Genomic DNA, 17,081 nt, shown 5'->3' on the forward strand with positions numbered 1-17,081 from the left:
TGTCTATGAGCCCATTTTGTGCAGTTCGCCACAAAAGAGGAAGTTGTTGTAACTCAAAGGTGCATTATCCAATCTGCCCCAAATGTCTCATGCATGATGCTGGTTCAAGCCTGAACACAATCACATGCAGAAATGTTCACATTGCCATAGCGCCAGCTACTGGCAAGAGCAAATGACATGTTTTAAACGTCATAAATTGACTTGAAAGCAGCCCACAAAATTTTGACAAACATTCGACAAAGCAGGCTTTACTATATTTGACATAGATGTAGAAAATTAGGTAAGCATATGTATCACAGGTAGAAAACGTAACAGATTTGACTCATTTGTTTGAATTCATCTAACATTTAAATACAATTTATATTCTAGATTCGACTAAAAACAAGTAAAGTAAAAACTATTTGTGGCTTTCATAACTTCTACAGCAGGGATTCATTTATATATTCTTCTTCTACTGGATTAGTATTATCATGAAAAACGTTAATCAAACTTCATTTTAGTGAAGAAGAAGAGATAATTAGTTCATCCTAAGCAGAGATTACCTTCAAAAAGTTAAAGTAATCAGTGTTTCTAACAGAGAAATGATCTCCTTTGTAAACCAGTGTTACAAAGTCTCTCAAACTGCTTCTCTTCCTGGAATGAACCACAGCTTTCAAACCGCTCCCTGTTCTTCCTGCTCTCCAACAAAGAGAGCTCCGCTCTGTCTGTACTTCCTGGTTCCCTCCTCTGCAGATCTACGGTCCCATAGATGGGTGTTCAGCAGCTGACGCGGCCCGTTCACTGCAGAGACACATGATGTTCAGATCACAGCTCACAGTAGAGTCACTTATGAGGAAGTGAATCTCAGACAGTCGTTGTCTTTGAGAGGTGAAATGGCGGAGAAAGGAGTTCAGCTGGACCGGGAAAGCTTCTCTTGTTCCATCTGTCTGGATCTACTGAAGGATCCAGTGGCTCTTCCCTGTGGACACAGCTACTGCATGAACTGTATTGAAGCCCACTGGGATGAAGAGGATGGTGAGAAACTCTACAGCTGCCCTCAGTGTAGGAAGACCTTCACACCGAGGCCGGTCCTGCTGAAAAACACCATGTTAGCAGATTTAGTGGAGCAACTGAAGAAGACTGGACTCCAAGCTGCTGCTGCTGATCACTGCTATGCTGGACCTGAAGATGTGGCCTGTGATGTCTGCACTGGGAGGAGACGGAAGGCCTTCAAGTCCTGTCTGCAGTGTGTGAGCTCTTTCTGTGAGAAACACCTTCAGCCTCATTATGAAGCGGCTCCATTGAAGAAGCACAAGCTGGTGGAGCCCTCCAACAAGCTCCAGGAGAACATCTGCTCTCGTCACGATGAGGTGATGAAGATCTTCTGCCGTACTGATCAGCAGTGTATCTGTTACCTCTGCTTAATGGATGAACATAAAGGCCACGACACAGTCTCAGCTGCAGCAGAAAGGACCGAGAGGCAGAGAGAGCTGGAGGGGAGTCGACTGAACATCCAGCAGAGAATCCAGGACCGAGAGAAGGACCTGAAGCTGCTCCAACAGGAGGTGGAGGCCATCAATCTCTCTGCTGATCAAACAGTGGAGGACAGCGAGAAGACCTTCACCGAGCTGATCCGTCTCCTGGAGGAAAGAAGCTCTGATGTGAAGCAGCAGGTCAGATCCCAGCAGAGAAGTGAAGTGAGTCGAGTCAGAGAGCTTCAGGAGAAGCTGGAGCAGGAGATCACTGAGCTGAAGAGGAACGACGCTGAGCTGCAGAAGCTCTCACACACAGAGGATCTCCACCAGTTTCTACTCAACTACCCCTCACTGCCACCACTCACTGAGTCTACACACTCATCCAGCATCAACGCCCGTCCTCTGAGATACTTTGAGGACGTGACAGCGGCTGTTTCACAAGTCAGAGATGAACTACAGGACGTCCTGAGAGAGAAGAGGACCAACGTCTCACTGATGGTGACTGAAGTGGATGTTTTACCACCAGAATCAGAGCCCACGACCAGAGCTGCATTCTTAAAGTATTCTCGTGACATCACACTGGATCCAAACACAGCACACACACATCTGTTGTTATCTGATGGGAACAAAAAAGCAACATTTATGAGACAACAACAGTCTTATTCTAGTCACACAGACAGATTCAGTGTATGTGATCAGGTCCTGAGTAGAGAGAGTCTGACTGGACGTTGTTACTTTGAGGTGGAGATGAGAGGAAGAGTTGATGTAGCAGTCGCATACAAGGACATCAAGAGAGAAGGGAACAGTGATGAATGTGAATTTGGAAATAATAATAAATCTTGGTCATTAAGCTGTTACAATAACTTTTGTACATTTATTCACAACAAAGTCCATACCTGCGTCTCAGGTCCTTGGTCCTCCAGAGTAGGAGTGTACCTGGATCACAGAGCAGGTGTTCTGTCCTTCTACAGCGTCTCTGAAACCATGACTCTCCTCCACAGAGTCCAGACCACATTCACTCGGCCTCTCTATGCTGGACTTTGTCTTGATTATTTCTTTGGATCCACTGCTGAGTTGTGTAACTGAAATAGACAGAAGTCCTTTGAGGGTTAAACTCTGAACTCTTGAACTCATTCAGTCTCCATGTTTGTGGCTGAGAGCTGATTGTTGAGGCGTTTCTTCACTGCTCAGAGATCAGCTGTCAGTCAAACATTGTGGGCGGTACTTTGACGTCTTCTCATGATTGTTGTGTAAATGTGTGATCTCCTCTAGGTGGCGCTCCTTCCTGTGTGTGTTTAGTAATGGAGGCTCTCACTGCTCATGGTGACGTTTGTTTTTTCTGCATGAACATTTAAACTTCTCTTAAATTGATTGATTGTGTGGATGACGTGAATTTGTCCATAAAAAGTCATTTAACAGACAAACTGAATGTTTACACGATGAATAAACAAACAGGAACAAAGTATTTTCTTCTTGTCTTCATTTCAGAGTTTCACACAAAGCTGATGTATAAAATATGAAACTAATATGAGAGAATAACTGACCCTGCTGCAGTAGAATGAGAGGTTTTCTAAAGGGACCCTGGTGCTCAGAGACACTACCTCTTTAGTCCACAGGGGGCGCCAGAATCAACACAACATGAAAGTTCCTCGTGGTGACTTCAAGTTTATACTGTAAGCTACGAACACAGAGAATGTATTTATTAAAAACAGAATTACAGTACACAGTGATGTCGTTTCACTCTAGGAACAGTATTCACACTTTTTCTTTCTAGATGAGGACGACTCGAAACCAAAAAGCATCGGGTGGCCGAGTGTTTTGGGTTTTTAAGACACTACATCACGTCGTATAAAAAACAGACGACGTTGTGACTCCAATGGGACCGGAGTCGTGACACATGACTCCAGAGTCAGCTGAATATCATTTATTTATTCTACGTATTAAAGTGTCCGAGCTCCTCTACAAAGCATTTAATTTCCATTTTTTCTTTGATTCACGGAACAGAACTAATGGCCACTACAACTATATATATATATATATATATATATATATATATATATATATATATATATATATATATATATAACATATTAATGAAATATTAGCCTCTCAGAAGAAAATGAATGAAGAGTGGCAGCAGCACTGAGAGGAAGACGAACACCACTTTGGTCCAAATATCTCAACATCATGGGTCAGACTGAACTTCCGTATGTCAAAATAACTTTATTGATCCAAACTCAGTTTTATCGTCGTGCATGCAAACAAGCAAAGGTTACTTCAAGTCAATCATTGATTTTGTGTTGGTTTTAAATGCATCTCTTCCAACCAGTTACAGCCCACTCTTCAGGATTTACTCCAGCACGCAGCAGCATGAGGGCACATGAGGTTGTATAAATCACTCTGGGTTAATCAAGCTGTTAAAAAACACACGTATATATTAGTCTGTCAGCATAATATGGAGATAAATCAATAAAGAGTGGCAGCAGCGCTGGAATGAAGAGTAATCTATTTACATTACATTTAAGATAAGATAAGATACTCCTTTATTAGTCCCTCATTAGGGAAATTTACAGTGGCAAAAGTGCAAAGTGCAAAGAGACATAGAAAAAAACACGCTAAAAAGTTGTATAAATATGCAAATAAGCAATAAAAAACTAATAAAAAACAGTAAAGAATCCACAATAACTGAAATATTACATAGACAGCAGTGTATTCATATTGCACATGTTTGGAGTGTAGTGTGAGAAATAGGGGCGTAAATAGATGACTAAGAGAGAAGAAAGTGAGGATGCCAGCTACCATTATTTAAAACCCCCCAAAAACTGTGTTTTTCTCCCTGGTAACATGAACGGGAGGGCTGTGGGGTACTGCGCATGCGCAGTGTGACTGGAGCCGTGCGGCCGGAGAGGGGCGGAAGGAAGACGGCGCTAAAAAGGAAAAGCAATGGCGTCAGCTCAGAGTGCTGCGAGAGCGAGCCGACAACAACCGATGCGTGTCACTCGGGAGGATGTATTAAAAAATAAAAGCATTTATTTGTGGTGTTTTAGTAAAAAAAAAAATTACATAAAAAAAATAAAAATAAAAAAAACGCCTGCTTCGTGAGAGCCTTTTCGGCAGGAGCTGACCAGATTGTACTGCGCATGCGCTGTACTCCCAACAACAACAAGTCCTCTTTAAATTGCCAGGTGTAACTGCGAAGTTAGGTAACGGTCAAACGCACGCGAGCTCGAAGCCGTCACGCGGTCCGCTATTCGGGGACTTCCGTCACTGCAGCCGTTTAGCCCGTTATTGATCGTAACTCGATCGTCATGGCGGCTTAAAGCGGCCAACAGCCAGAAGAAGAAGAAAAAGAAGAAGAAGAGGAGGAGGTCGCCTTAAGACGATAATGTTCACCGCCTTTGCCTATGGCGCCGTGGTGTTCCCCGGGCTTTTCTTCAGCTTCAGGACACTACTGAGACGCTGGTTCACACGCTGGAGTGAAGCCGATGTGGTGTGCGTCAGCGAAAGGTCAGCGGTTCACGTCAGCGAATCACCTTCTTACGAAATGCGTCGCCGTCGGCTCTAATCTGATCAAATCTCTTGAATAAAGTTAGAATTTTACTGTTATTATTCGGCCGTTCGTAAGCAGTGTGGGGAGGGAAGAGGGCACGAGGAAGAACCAGAACCAGGACTGACCCGAACACACTGTCAGAACCCTGTTCCTGTTAAATTAGAGGTTTTTCAAAGGGAGTCTGGTGCTCGGTGCCTTTCCACGTTCATCCACAGGTGGCAGAAGAATCAACTCGGAATCAAAGTACAATCAATAACTTTCTTTCAAGTTAACTTATATATATATATATATATATATATATATATATATATATATATATATATATATATATATATATATATATATATATATATATGAGACGAGATGCAGGTTTTGGTGACTATCTATAAGCAAGACACCAGTTACATTTGTGTGTATTTCCATTGAGTTTTGTGCAGTCTTTCAAATAGTTTTCTCTATTGATTGTATTTATTTCATGTGAACTCTGTTTCTTCAGGCTGGTGTCCGCCATCCATGCGTGTCTGGCTACTGCAGCTGGACTCATAATTGTCGTGTCAACCTGCAGGGATGTCCTGACTGACAGGTCGGAGGGTCACGTTTGAATTCGTACATCATATTTGAGTTTTTTGTTATGTTATCACTATGAAGGTGCACACTTGAAATCAGCGTCTGAGGCTTTATTGTGTGCTTGTTGACTAATAATTCTGCCGTCCCGCCGCATAGTCACTGGCTGGCCAACGAGTTCGCCCTGTTCGGCGCCCCCTACATGGGCTACGACATCGGCGCCATGTATCTGACCCACTACCACGTCCAGAAGGCCAGAGGTCGCTCCGAGTTGTACGACCACCACTCTCTCCAGACGGCGAAGGCCTTCCTCAGCAAGAACCGGATGATGGTCCTCCATCACCTGGCGCTGCTGTTCGTCTTCCTGCCCGTCGCTCTGGTAACGTGTGGAGGGGGGGGGGGGGGCAGCTGTCTTTGTGGGTCTTTGTGGGTCTTTGTGGACCCGAGTGTTGTTTATTTAACGTGTCTGGTTCTGCAGTTTTTCAGACAGGGACTGGGAGATTTCTTCATCGGCTGCCTCTTCATCATTGAGTTCAGCACTCCTTTTGTCTCCGTAGGAAAGATTCTCATCCAGGTGAGCTCCACACACAACCTCATATTTAAATTATATATATATATATATATATATATATATATATATATATATATATATATATATATATATATATATATATATATATATATATATATATATATACACACACACACACCATGAAGTTACGCAGCCTTTAAGGCACGTAGATCTACCAGATACAAGTCCTGCATTACAAATATTACTGAAGTAAAAACACGCAGGTATTATCATAATAATGGGTGTAAAGCACGAGTTATGCAGAGGGATGGATGCATGTACACACATTGAAATATGTATCAATACACACACACCCTTTACTACTGATTCATTACAATACCTGCATTTTAATGTCAATAGTGTAGAATGAGACATTAAAGGACTGAAATGGGTTGAATCTCCCGCAGGTGTGTGAGAATTAAAGCGTTGTTGCGTTACTGATGTTACTGTTGCGTTGTTCATGCTTTGTTACATTATTATTGCGTTACTGTTGTGTTACTATTACATTATTCTTGCATTAATGTTGCATTATTTTTGCATTACTGTTGGGTTACAGATGTAATATTGTTGCATTAATGTTGTTACTGATTTGTTACTATTGCGTTGATGTTGCGTTACTGTTGTTACTAATGCATTATGTTGTGTTACTGATGCTTTAATGTTGCGTTACTGTCGTGTTACTGATGCGTTACTGTTGCATTATGATGCTTTAATGTTGCGTTACTGTTGTGTTACCCTCCAGCTCGGCCTGGACGACACCCGGCTGCACCGCGTGAACGGCGTGGCCGTGCTCGTGAGCTTCTTCCTGTGTCGCATCCTGGTGTTCCCCTTCATGTACTGGATGTACGGCCGGCGGTTCGGCATCCCGCTGCACCGCGTGGCGCTCAGCCTGCCGCTGCAATGCAACGTGGGTAACCTGGCCATCCTGACCCCGCAGGTGTACTGGTTCACGCTGCTGCTGAGGAAAGCCCACAGACTGTACCTGCGGCAGAAGAGAGGCGGCGAGCGCGCCAAGACGGACTGACGGGCGCCTGCAGGCGGCCGCGCGGGAAACAATCCAAGTTTTTAGGAGTCACTTGAATTCTGGGGAGAAAATCTATTATTGACGATTTAATGTTAATATTTTTGAGTGAAAAAGTAGTAGTTTCAGATTAAAACTTGTGATATTTTATAAAAAGTCTAGTTTTATTTAATTCTACTAAGAAATGTTGTACTATATGATATTTTTTCTTCTTGAAAGTAAGAACTTTACTCTCAGATCATTCCGATGCCGTTGTCTTTATATATTTTATATATACATCCCTGTCAACAGTTTAACGTTACATTTAACAAACAGTGAAGAGACTTGTGATTGTGGTGATTCCCACTGTGGAGTATTTTTTATATAAATGAACTACAGATGAATCTTTGTTGTTTCCTCGTGTGTTTACGCGTGTCGGCCACACGGGGGCGCCGGTGTTAAACGAGCTACTGAGAGCATGAACAGACACACGAGGTGTTTACAATGACATGTCGGCTTTTTATTCACTCAAACTACATCCTTCACTCTGCGGTGACGACGTGAGAGAAACAGAAATCATATCTTTGTTTTTTAATGGAGCGTTTAACAAAAAACTTTAGTGAAATACAGAAGAATAATCGTAGTGACGTTTTGTGACACTTTCCACAAAGACTGGATCTGTTTTCTATTCTGTACACACATTTTATTTTAATACAGACACACATTATTTATATATATATACACACACACTAATTTACATGTGTGTATATACATACACTTATACATACATACATATTAAATGTGTGTACAGAGAAGAAAAACAAATCCATACATGTATATATACACATATAGATATATATATATATAGCTATGTATTAAAAGTGAAGAAAGATTCTCTCTTCAAGCTGCCGACGACACGAGCTGAGCGATCTTCTGCTGCAGGACGGCCTTCATGTCGGCGCTCTGCAGGTTGTCCGTGATGGTGGAGAAGAAGTGTCGCGTGTTGTCGCTCTCCAGCGCGCTGCTGCTGTCGGGGAAGGCGGCCATGACGGCCTCGTAGTGGCTGAGGATCTCCAGGCTGGACAGGAACAGCGGCTCAGACTGACCTCCTGGCATCATCACCTGGAGGAGAGAAGACACCTGAGAGGCAGAAACGTCTCTGGCGACCTGTCAATCACCTTGTAGCCCCGCCCCTAAAGCGTCTGTTCGACGCTAACAGACCATAATGTATTAAATGAACATCATGCTAAACTCATGTTTACAATGTTTACTGAATACATCAAGAGAGAAGTAGAGTCACTTATATAGACTTCTATACAACCAGAGGAGTCGCCCCCTGGTGGTCAGGAGAGAGAACGCAGCTTCAACACATGAAGCACAGACTTCTATACAACCAGAGATTGCCGCCTGCTTCTTAGTTGCCAGGCTGTAAGTAAGTAATTCTCACCTGGATGTGCTGAACATGGCAGAAGAGCTGGCTCAGGACAAACAGGACCTCCTGGCAGGGAACCGTCTTCTCCTCCTCATCCTCCTCCTCGTTGAGCTCCTTCGATCCTCCCGCTTGTCGAACATCTTTGGACATTTTCGGCGCTGCGACCGATGGATCGCCGCCGCCTGCCACCTCCGGACACGGCGTGCCGGACGGAAGAGGAAGCAGCAGCTTGGCCCGCACCGAGCCCACCACCTCCCTCACTGCCTGGGCGTACAGCCGGCCCACGTGGGCCCAGCCGTCCTCCGACAGCCAATGGGAGCAGCTGGACCCGCAGAGCAGCTGCAGGACGCGGAGCAGCAGCACCGACAGGCGCAGCTCCACCGAAAACCCCCGCAGGTCCAGCAAGGGCAGGAAGTCCACGTACTCCAGGGAGAAGGGCACGTACAGGCGGCCCGAGCCGATCAGCTCCCGCAGGGTCCCCAGCAGCCGGGTCCACTGGGGGGCGGAGCAGCCGGGCAGCGTCTGGGCCAGCGCCACCAGCAGGCCCTTGCTGAACATGCCCACGTGGTCGGGCCGGCGGCGGTCCAGGGCAAGCCGGCTCAGCATGGTGGACCGCAGGGAGTCGGAGGCGGCGCAGCACTCCATCCAGGCCAGCAGACCCGTTCCCTGGCCGTACGGGGGGAGGTCCGAGCCCACCCAGTCCTGCAGAGGAGAGGGCAAGAGGCACCGCCGAAGGGTCACTGCTGGTTTCTCGTCACTTTTTCTTTTATCTCTAATTTGGGGTCGATGTGTTTATTCCTGTTAATTCTTGTGGAAAGTTTCCAAGTTTGAATATTCCCGGAATTTTGCAACCCGAGAGAGAATGCAGCTTTAACACGTGAAGCATAGACTTCTATACAACCAGAGGAGTCGCCCCCTGGTGGTCAGGAGAGAGAATGCAGCTTATCTCATATTATCTCTAATTTAAGGCCGATGCGTCGTTGCTTCCTACCTGCTCGGGGAGATCGCACACCGTCAGCAGCGACGAGGGAACCTCGTTCTTGAAGTGTTCCCCCCACACGGCCTTCAGGTGGAACCGCACGGTCCAGTCCAGCGCCGCCGTCTTGTCGTAGAGCCAGAACAGCGCTCTGGACCAGCGGCTGGGCTCCGCCGCCACCTCGGCCCCGACCACCCGGCTCAGCACGGCCAGCGCCGACACCAGCAGCTCCTTGGCGTCCATGGACCAGCGGGGGGCGCCGTCCTCGGGCCGCTGCTCCCAACACCTGAGGGTCTGGTTGTGCAGCTGGGCCAGGACGTAGAGGAGGGGGAAGGGCGAGCAGCCCAACACCCAGTGAGGGCCGGCGGCGTCCTGCGCCTCCACCGACAGAGCGGCCAGGAGGAGACGCAGACTCAGCTCCACGTCGACGGAGCGACGACCTGGAGGAGAAAGAGAGGGACGATGGAGCAGCACGAAAAAAATAATATATTACACATAAACACACACACACACACACACACACACACACACTATATTAGTTTTGAAGCGTATCTGAGGACACTGACCCCTGGTGGAGAGGTTGGGCAGCACGAAGACGTTCACGACCTCCTGCGGCGTCACAAAGCTCCGCCTCCTTTCTTCTTCTCCCTCCACCACCGTGACCGGCGTCATCAGGAGGCCCAGGTACTGGAGGAGCTGCTCCTGCTCGTTGGCCGACAGCGGTTTGGACCCCATGGCCTCCAGGAGACACTCGCAGAGCAGGGCGTCCTTCTCCTTCTCCTCACCCTCCTCTTCATCGCCGTCCCGAGCCTCCTCTCTCCGTCCTCGCAGTCCGGGCAGCTGCTGCAGGATCTGAGCCATGAGGGCGAAGGCGCCTTTGTTAAAAACGGCCGAGTGACAGCAGGACCTCAGCGCGGCCTCCGGGTTCTGAAACGCCACCCGGGCGACTAAAGACACGGCGGTGTTCAGGTTCCCCTGCGTGCTCGCCGCCGCCGTCCCCTGGATGATGCAGTTGAAGGCCATGTTCAGCTCCCGCTCGAACGCTGAGTTCACGGCGGCGGGAACGCCGGATGAGCGGCCGAAGAACCCCCTGGTGGACATCCTCAACACGGCCGCCAGCGCCGCGTTCTTGTCCCGCAAGGACAGCGCCGAGAAGATGTCCGCCGCCACCTTCATCAGCTTCCTGCACTGGTCCACGTCGGTGCCGCTCTCGCCGCCGCCGCCGCCGCCGCCGAGTTTACTGGCGAGGGTGCCGGTGAGTTCGATGAGAGCGTCGAGCTGCTGGAAGGCGGCGCGGTTCCGCTCCAGGCAGTCCGTCCAGAGGGCGTCGCCGCGCGCCGCCCAGCTCCTCTCGCCGGCGAACAGCAGCGCGAAGCCGCGGTAGTCCTCGAGGCGGTGCTCGATGACGGCGGCGGCGACCCTCATGTTGGCGTCGGGGTCGTCCTCCGTCGCCCTCGGGAAGGTCAGCGACTCCAGCACGGCCGGCAGAGTCGCGGCTTCGGGCGCCGCCGCTTCCCGCAGAGCGGCGAGGACCCTCCGCACACTTTGCTCCAGCTCGAACGCCGCGCGGCTCGGTGGTGGTGGCTCGGTGCCGGCGCCGGCCTTCAGAAGGCCGCGGCTCTGCCACGCTCGAGCCAATCCCGCGACGACCTCGGCCGCGTCGGCGAGCTCCGTCGCGCCGTCGGCTCGAAACCGCGACGGCGCCCGAGACGCCCGCAGGTCCCCCAGAGCCTCCCGGAGGAGCTCGGGGCTCAGCCGCTCCCCGGTCGCCTCTCGGATGCCGACGACTCTGGACAGGACGCGCAGCTTCTCCGCGGCGGGGAGCGCGGCCGCTCCGTCCGCCAGGAACGTCGTGTAGAGAGCGGCGAGGGACACGGCGAGGGCCCGGAGGCCGAGCTCCGCCGTGGAGACGAGATCCTTCAGGTCTCCGAGCGCGCGCAGGAGAACGTGAAGGACGTCGGCGGTCGGCGGCGGTGGATCCGACGCCTCCAGCTTCGGCCTCTTGGCCCCCCGGGGGGACGGACCGGCGGGCTCGGCGGCGAGGCGGGCGAACTGCCTGGCGAACATTGCCTCCGTGGCGTCGTCCTCTCCTCCTCCGGCGCTCTGCTCGTCCCCGCCCTTCCACAGCTCCCACCACACCTCCAGGAAGAGCCGGACGTCGTCCTCCCCCGCGGGCTCGCTCCTCGCGTGGCGCGCCAACTTCTCCAGCTCGGCGCAGACGTGAGACGGCGGGAGCGACGAGAGGAGGCGGGCGAACGGCCGAGCGGCCGCCGTCGACTTCACCAGCTCCAGCAGGACGACGCGGTTGACTTCGGGGAGGCCGTTCTGGAAGGGGAAGAACGGGTTCTCCCGCCAGGCGGCGTCCACGTCGTCCTCGCCGCCGGTCTCGCCGCTAAGCACCTTCAGCCACACAGCGCAGACGACCTTCTTCAGCCAGGCGGCGGCGGCGCCGGCGGCTCCGCTGAGCTCTTCTTCCCGTCCGCAGACTTCTCTCACGGCCTCCAGGACCGGACGTCCCACCCGGGTCCAGTCCGCCTTCTGGAGGGAGTTCAGAGACGAGGGGAGACACAGCTGATCGGCCCGGAGGAACGCGGCCTGGAGGACGGCCGAATCTGAAAGTAGAAGATGTATAATATATAGAGGATAATATTTCATTCGTTCACGCAAAACTTCAGCCAACGCTGCTCCAGGTGAGAAGACACGATCACAAGTAGTTACCTGAGGGATACGAGGTATTCTTCTATTTTCTGGAAATATTCAGCGTCTGTATGTCTTTAACCACGATGATTATACCTCGTGTCCTCATATTGTACTTTATGTATTGTTGTTGTATTTGGGATTTTTTTATATGGACCAATGAGGAAAAAAAGATATTATTTTCTGGTTTAACATGTTTTTTTGGTTTTTTTTAAACATATTATGGGAATTGTTAGGGAAAAATAATGAATTAAATCATAAAATATGGTTGTTTGAGTTTAGCTTTCCTCTAAATTTTCTGTCAAAATAGAGAAATAGAACAATATGTATTGTTAAAGCTCATAGTTTTTGCTTTGTTTCCCACATTATCGCAAAATGTTAAACAATTACACTTCAATGTGTTTTCTGAAAACAGACTTCCAGACTTACATTAATGTAAAAAACATTTTTTATATTATTATTATTGAAAACAAAAGTTGAACTTTCTCAAGTTGAAGTAGAATCATCAACAAATCCAGTACAAGAATAATATAAATAAAAATATTTACATGTACAATATATAATAGTAATATTCGTTACCTTTGTTCATCTTCAACGTCATCGCTGCTTTCAGTGAACGTTCCCGCGCGCGTCTCTCAGAATAATTGATTTATACACTAAACAATAATGCGCGATAACGTCTCAAACAGGTTGAATCTAACGACATAATTCGCTTTTAACACGTTTTTATTCCGTGTCAACAACTTCGTATGAAGCGCTTCCTGCGGTTCCGCGTCAACGTGTCCGCGCGGGAACAAGAGCGCCGCGCGGCGCGTCACAGCGCCGCCGCAGGCCGGAGGGCGAACTGCAGGGGCGCGACAAACAAAAGCCACGACCGAAACAAACAAACCCGCCTGATGAATAACGATCACTCCGACATGAAACAGCGCCATGAACGTTTCTGGAGCCACAGTAAAGCAGTGCTTCATCCTGAATGTGCTTACAACGCGACACGCAGTGATCGAGTTTAGTTGCTATCGTGTTGCCTCATCGTGCACACGCAGTGGTGACGTCACTTTGTGGTGGGTCAACGAACAAGTTTTTACAGTTTTTTTTTATTATTGTGGTCTAAATGTAAAGATCGAGACGTTTCTAGCTCGTCATTATTAAACCAGTATATTACACAGTGGTTTGCAACCAGTATACACTTATTTATTCAACAATATTTACAGCACAGCACTTAAGTTGTGTGTCAGGGACATTTGATCTGCCTCACACGTGACATGCAAAGCGAGTTTTTTTTTCTTTCTTCCAGCGAAATGAAAGTGAAAGTACTTATCACACGGTGTGGAGGTGCCGAGCGACGAAGAGAGGACTTCTACCTCTGAATACTAACATGAGACTAATCCTGAAGACACTTGTTTACTCGTGTCTGTGTGCAGGTACGTGTCTGTGTGCAGGTACGTGGCGGTGTTCGGCTTTATTGCTCCAGACTGTCGAGCTTTATTGCACCGTGAGAAGGAAGTAGACTAGTGTCAGTAGCAGGAGAGTCAGTACTGAGTCATTAGTAATAGTGGTAGTAGATTCAATAGTAGTAGTGTCAATAGTAGTAGTGTCAGTACTGACCCTACTACTATACCAGTAGTAGGGTCAGTAGTAGTAGTGGTAGTAGAGTCAATAGTGGTAGAGTCAGTACTATGAATGAAGAGGCTGTACTACAAAATGTACTACACTGTACTGTACTGTATTTGTATTCCCTACTATAGTAACCTACTGTACTGTACCACAGTAACACTTAGTAGTACTCAACTGTACTTTATTTAATCTATTTATATACTCTGCTCTAGTAGCCAGTAGTACTCCACACTATACTGTATCTCAGTAGTACTGAGTAGTACTCTACTGTACTAATCTCTCTGTACTGACTCCGTCCCTCAGCTGTGCTTGGCGTGCCCCAGGTGTCATGGCTGCCCTGTCAGTTCACTGATGAGCACGTGTACGTGAACCAGGAAGGTCACACGGAGACGCAGCACGTCCACAGGGAGGCGGCGCTGCAGTTCGGTCAGGCGGGCGACGCCCCGCTCGAACCCCGCGCCATCACGTTCCTGATCACTGGTAAGTGGGGACGGAAAAGAGACGCGCGGCGTATGCTAATGCTGCGCTCACGGCAAAACCGTCAGTTTACTCGCCCGACAATAACGTTGCCTTCACAGCCAAAGCGTTGCGAATGTTAATCGCGGCTAAAAGGGGGGCGTGGCTTACCTTTTATTAGTTTTTTTCGCAAGCTATCGCGTCTGTGCATTGACTTTGTACGTAATCCACTCGCGCGTTGAATTTGCAACGCTTTTGATGTGAACGCAGCAGCAGCAAAACGCGTTTTCATCTCCAGGGTCGAAGTTGGACCTGCGGCGGTTTGTGGAGGGAACGGAGGCGAAGCATCTGGACTGCGAGCTGCGGCGGTACAGCACCGCGGGCATCGCCGTCCACTGGCCGGTCCAGGGGGGGCAGCAGGGCTACAACCTCTGGTTCAGCTGCACCCTCAGGCACGCCGAGGGCCTGTTCACGGTCACGGGCTTCCTCAGACACCTGTCGGACCAAGAAGCCCCGTGGCAGCAGGACTACCGCAGCTGGCCCGCCATCGAGGACGGAGACACTCTCACCGCATCAGGTACAACCACAGAATCGCAGACATCGTGACAACGTTATAAGTCACTTTTGCTCATTTCTAGTACTCAAATTCACTGAACATGGCTTAAACGCGTCATAACGTGACTAAATGGAACCTCCGCTTGTTAGCCGTTAGCGGTGATGTTAACGCAACTATCTCTGCGTTTGACGTAAACAACATTGAAATGACAGATTGGCGACTTGAAGGGCATGAATGCTGATTTACAGAATGCATATATTTAGTGATTATCAGCCGATAACCAGCGTCAGTAAAACTTTACTTCCTGTGTTGATGGCTAATCTGTGTATGTACCCGTATCTCACGTTAACGCATCGTCTCTGTGTCCACAAGTGGCCTTGGTCATTAAAACCCAAACTCCGGTGGTGAAAGCCGCCCTGGGCTCCCAGCAAAAGCTCCACTGCCAGTTCGCCGTCGACCACAGAGGACCCAACCTGACGGTGGAGTGGCACCGGCAGCATCGAGGAACGAGAACCAGGCTTTTCAGCCGCAACGCCCGCACGGGCCACGCCGAGGGCGATGGCGTCCGGCTGAAGGGCCTCGAGGGCGGCGACGCCTCCTACGGCCTCACGTTCGCCAAGATGGCGAGCGAAGGGACGTACATTTGCTCCGTGTCGGTGATTCCGCTGTTCGTCAGTCTGGACATCGGTCTGACCATCGAAGGTGAGGAAGGTGATCACAACCAGGGCGGATAGCCGAGTAAAGCCAATATGGAAGTGTCTTGAAACCTGCTTTCTCTCTCCTGACCACCAGGGGGCGACTCCTCTGGTTGTATAGAAGTCTATGCTTCATGTGTTGAAGCTGCATTCTCTCTCCTGACCACCAGGGGGCGACTCCTCTGGTTGTATAGAAGTCTGTGCTTCATGTGTTAAAGCTGCATTCTCTCTCCTGACCACCAGGGGGCGACTCCTCTGGTTGTATAGAAGTCTGTGCTTCATGTGTTAGAGCTGCATTCTCTCTCCTGACCACCAGGGGGCGACTCCTCTGGTTGTATAGAAGTCTGTGCTTCATGTGTTAAAGCTGCTTTCTCTCTCCTGACCACCAGGGGGCGACTCCTCTGGTTGTATAGAAGTCTATGCTTCATGTGTTAAAGCTGCATTCTCTCTCCTGACCACCAGGGGGCGACTCCTCTGGTTGTATAGAAGTCTATGCTTCATGTGTTAAAGCTGCATTCTCTCTCCTGACCACCAGGGGGCGACTCCTCTGGTTGTATAGAAGTCTATGCTTCATGTGTTAAAGCTGCATTCTCTCTCCTGACCACCAGGGGGCGACTCCTCTGGTTGTATAGAAGTCTATGCTTCATGTGTTAAAGCTGCATTCTCTCTCCTGACCACCAGGGGGCGACTCCTCTGGTTGTATAGAAGTCTATGTTTCATGTGTTAAAGCTGCATTCTCTCTAGTGACCACCAGGGAGTGACACCTTGGTTGTATAGAAGTTGAAGATTGAGTCGAACCTTTTTCTGAAATCATCTCGGGAACATTTCTTCTCCTCAGAACCCCCCCGTGTCTCCCTGAACGTGGGACCGTCCCTCTCGCTGCAGGCGGGCGGCGAGCAGAAGGTTACCTGCGACGCGGCGGGCTACTACCCTCTGGACGTGGTGATGGCGTGGCACGTTCAGGACCCGGCGGCGGCCGGCAGGAGGGTCGGCGCTCCGCTCCCGACGGAGCTCCAGAACGTGCTGCTGTCCAGCCACAAGCACAACCAGGACAACACCTACTCGCTGACGGCCTTCTTCTACCTGAAGGCGTCGCTGCGGGACTCGGGGAGGCAGTTCACCTGCAGCGTCTCCCACCCGTCCCTCAGGGTGCCCATCAAGAAGAGCTTCATCCTGACGGTCGAGGGTGAGTACAGCGTTCTGACGCTCATGGAAAGCCTGGAAAAGTCATGGAATTTTTAAATGGGTATTTCCAGACCTGGAAAAGTCCTTGAAGAAAAAATAAAATCCATAAAGTTGTGTTAAGGACATGTAAATGTCTTATATTCATGTGTTTATGAGGTTAATTTCATTTGAAATAATGAATCTGCTTTTAAAAGAAAGAGGCTCAAAATATCAGCAGCATACATACAGGCATCTATATAAATGTTTATTCTTTTAATCAAACTATTGTCTCTCATTCATTTGAGTCATTTAAGGTTTACTGTATGCTTTGAATCCTCATTGTTAGTTTAAA

The 17,081-nt window shown here is 49.1% G+C and overlaps 4 protein-coding genes across 5 annotated transcripts in view; 3 read left to right on the top strand and 1 right to left on the bottom strand.

Moving 5' to 3' along the window:
• The first annotated feature begins 857 nt into the window (after positions 1-857).
• On the top strand, positions 858-2,788 carry LOC137790474 (tripartite motif-containing protein 16-like). Its single transcript, XM_068584754.1, has one exon. It carries the CDS (start codon positions 873-875, stop codon positions 2,538-2,540), a length of 1,668 nt encoding a protein of 555 aa, XP_068440855.1. The 5' UTR covers positions 858-872; the 3' UTR covers positions 2,541-2,788.
• A 1,796-nt stretch (positions 2,789-4,584) lies between these two features.
• Positions 4,585-7,543, top strand: LOC137790477 (TLC domain-containing protein 3A-like). The gene is made up of 5 exons (XM_068584758.1): positions 4,585-4,961; positions 5,501-5,587; positions 5,728-5,947; positions 6,047-6,142; positions 6,882-7,543. Exons 1-5 carry the CDS (start codon positions 4,840-4,842, stop codon positions 7,161-7,163), a joined length of 807 nt encoding a protein of 268 aa, XP_068440859.1. The 5' UTR covers positions 4,585-4,839; the 3' UTR covers positions 7,164-7,543.
• A 94-nt stretch (positions 7,544-7,637) lies between these two features.
• gemin4 (gem (nuclear organelle) associated protein 4) lies at positions 7,638-12,998 on the bottom strand. The gene is made up of 5 exons (XM_068584740.1): positions 12,824-12,998; positions 10,114-12,159; positions 9,563-9,987; positions 8,587-9,273; positions 7,638-8,261 (listed from the first exon to the last, which is right to left on the bottom strand). Exons 1-5 carry the CDS (start codon positions 12,843-12,845, stop codon positions 8,040-8,042), a joined length of 3,402 nt encoding a protein of 1,133 aa, XP_068440841.1. The 5' UTR covers positions 12,846-12,998; the 3' UTR covers positions 7,638-8,039.
• A 547-nt stretch (positions 12,999-13,545) lies between these two features.
• Positions 13,546-17,081, top strand: part of dhrs13b.2 (dehydrogenase/reductase (SDR family) member 13b.2) — a 5,108-nt gene continuing 1,572 nt past the window's right edge. Inside the window, exons 1-5 of one of the 2 annotated variants that reach the window (XM_068584752.1) lie at positions 13,546-13,683; positions 14,162-14,338; positions 14,613-14,891; positions 15,243-15,572; positions 16,404-16,751. In XM_068584752.1, the coding sequence (XP_068440853.1) occupies positions 13,620-13,683; positions 14,162-14,338; positions 14,613-14,891; positions 15,243-15,572; positions 16,404-16,751 (1,198 nt within the window). In that variant the 5' untranslated portion in view covers positions 13,546-13,619. The remainder of the gene's footprint in view (positions 13,684-14,161; positions 14,339-14,612; positions 14,892-15,242; positions 15,573-16,403; positions 16,752-17,081) is intronic. The other variant, XM_068584753.1, reaches the window with a different exon arrangement.

This window comes from Clinocottus analis, unplaced genomic scaffold (genome assembly GCF_023055335.1).
Source record: "Clinocottus analis isolate CAN_PGR_092001 unplaced genomic scaffold, fCliAna1.0.p SCAF_2, whole genome shotgun sequence".
Classification (NCBI taxonomy): domain Eukaryota; kingdom Metazoa; phylum Chordata; class Actinopteri; order Perciformes; family Cottidae; genus Clinocottus; species Clinocottus analis.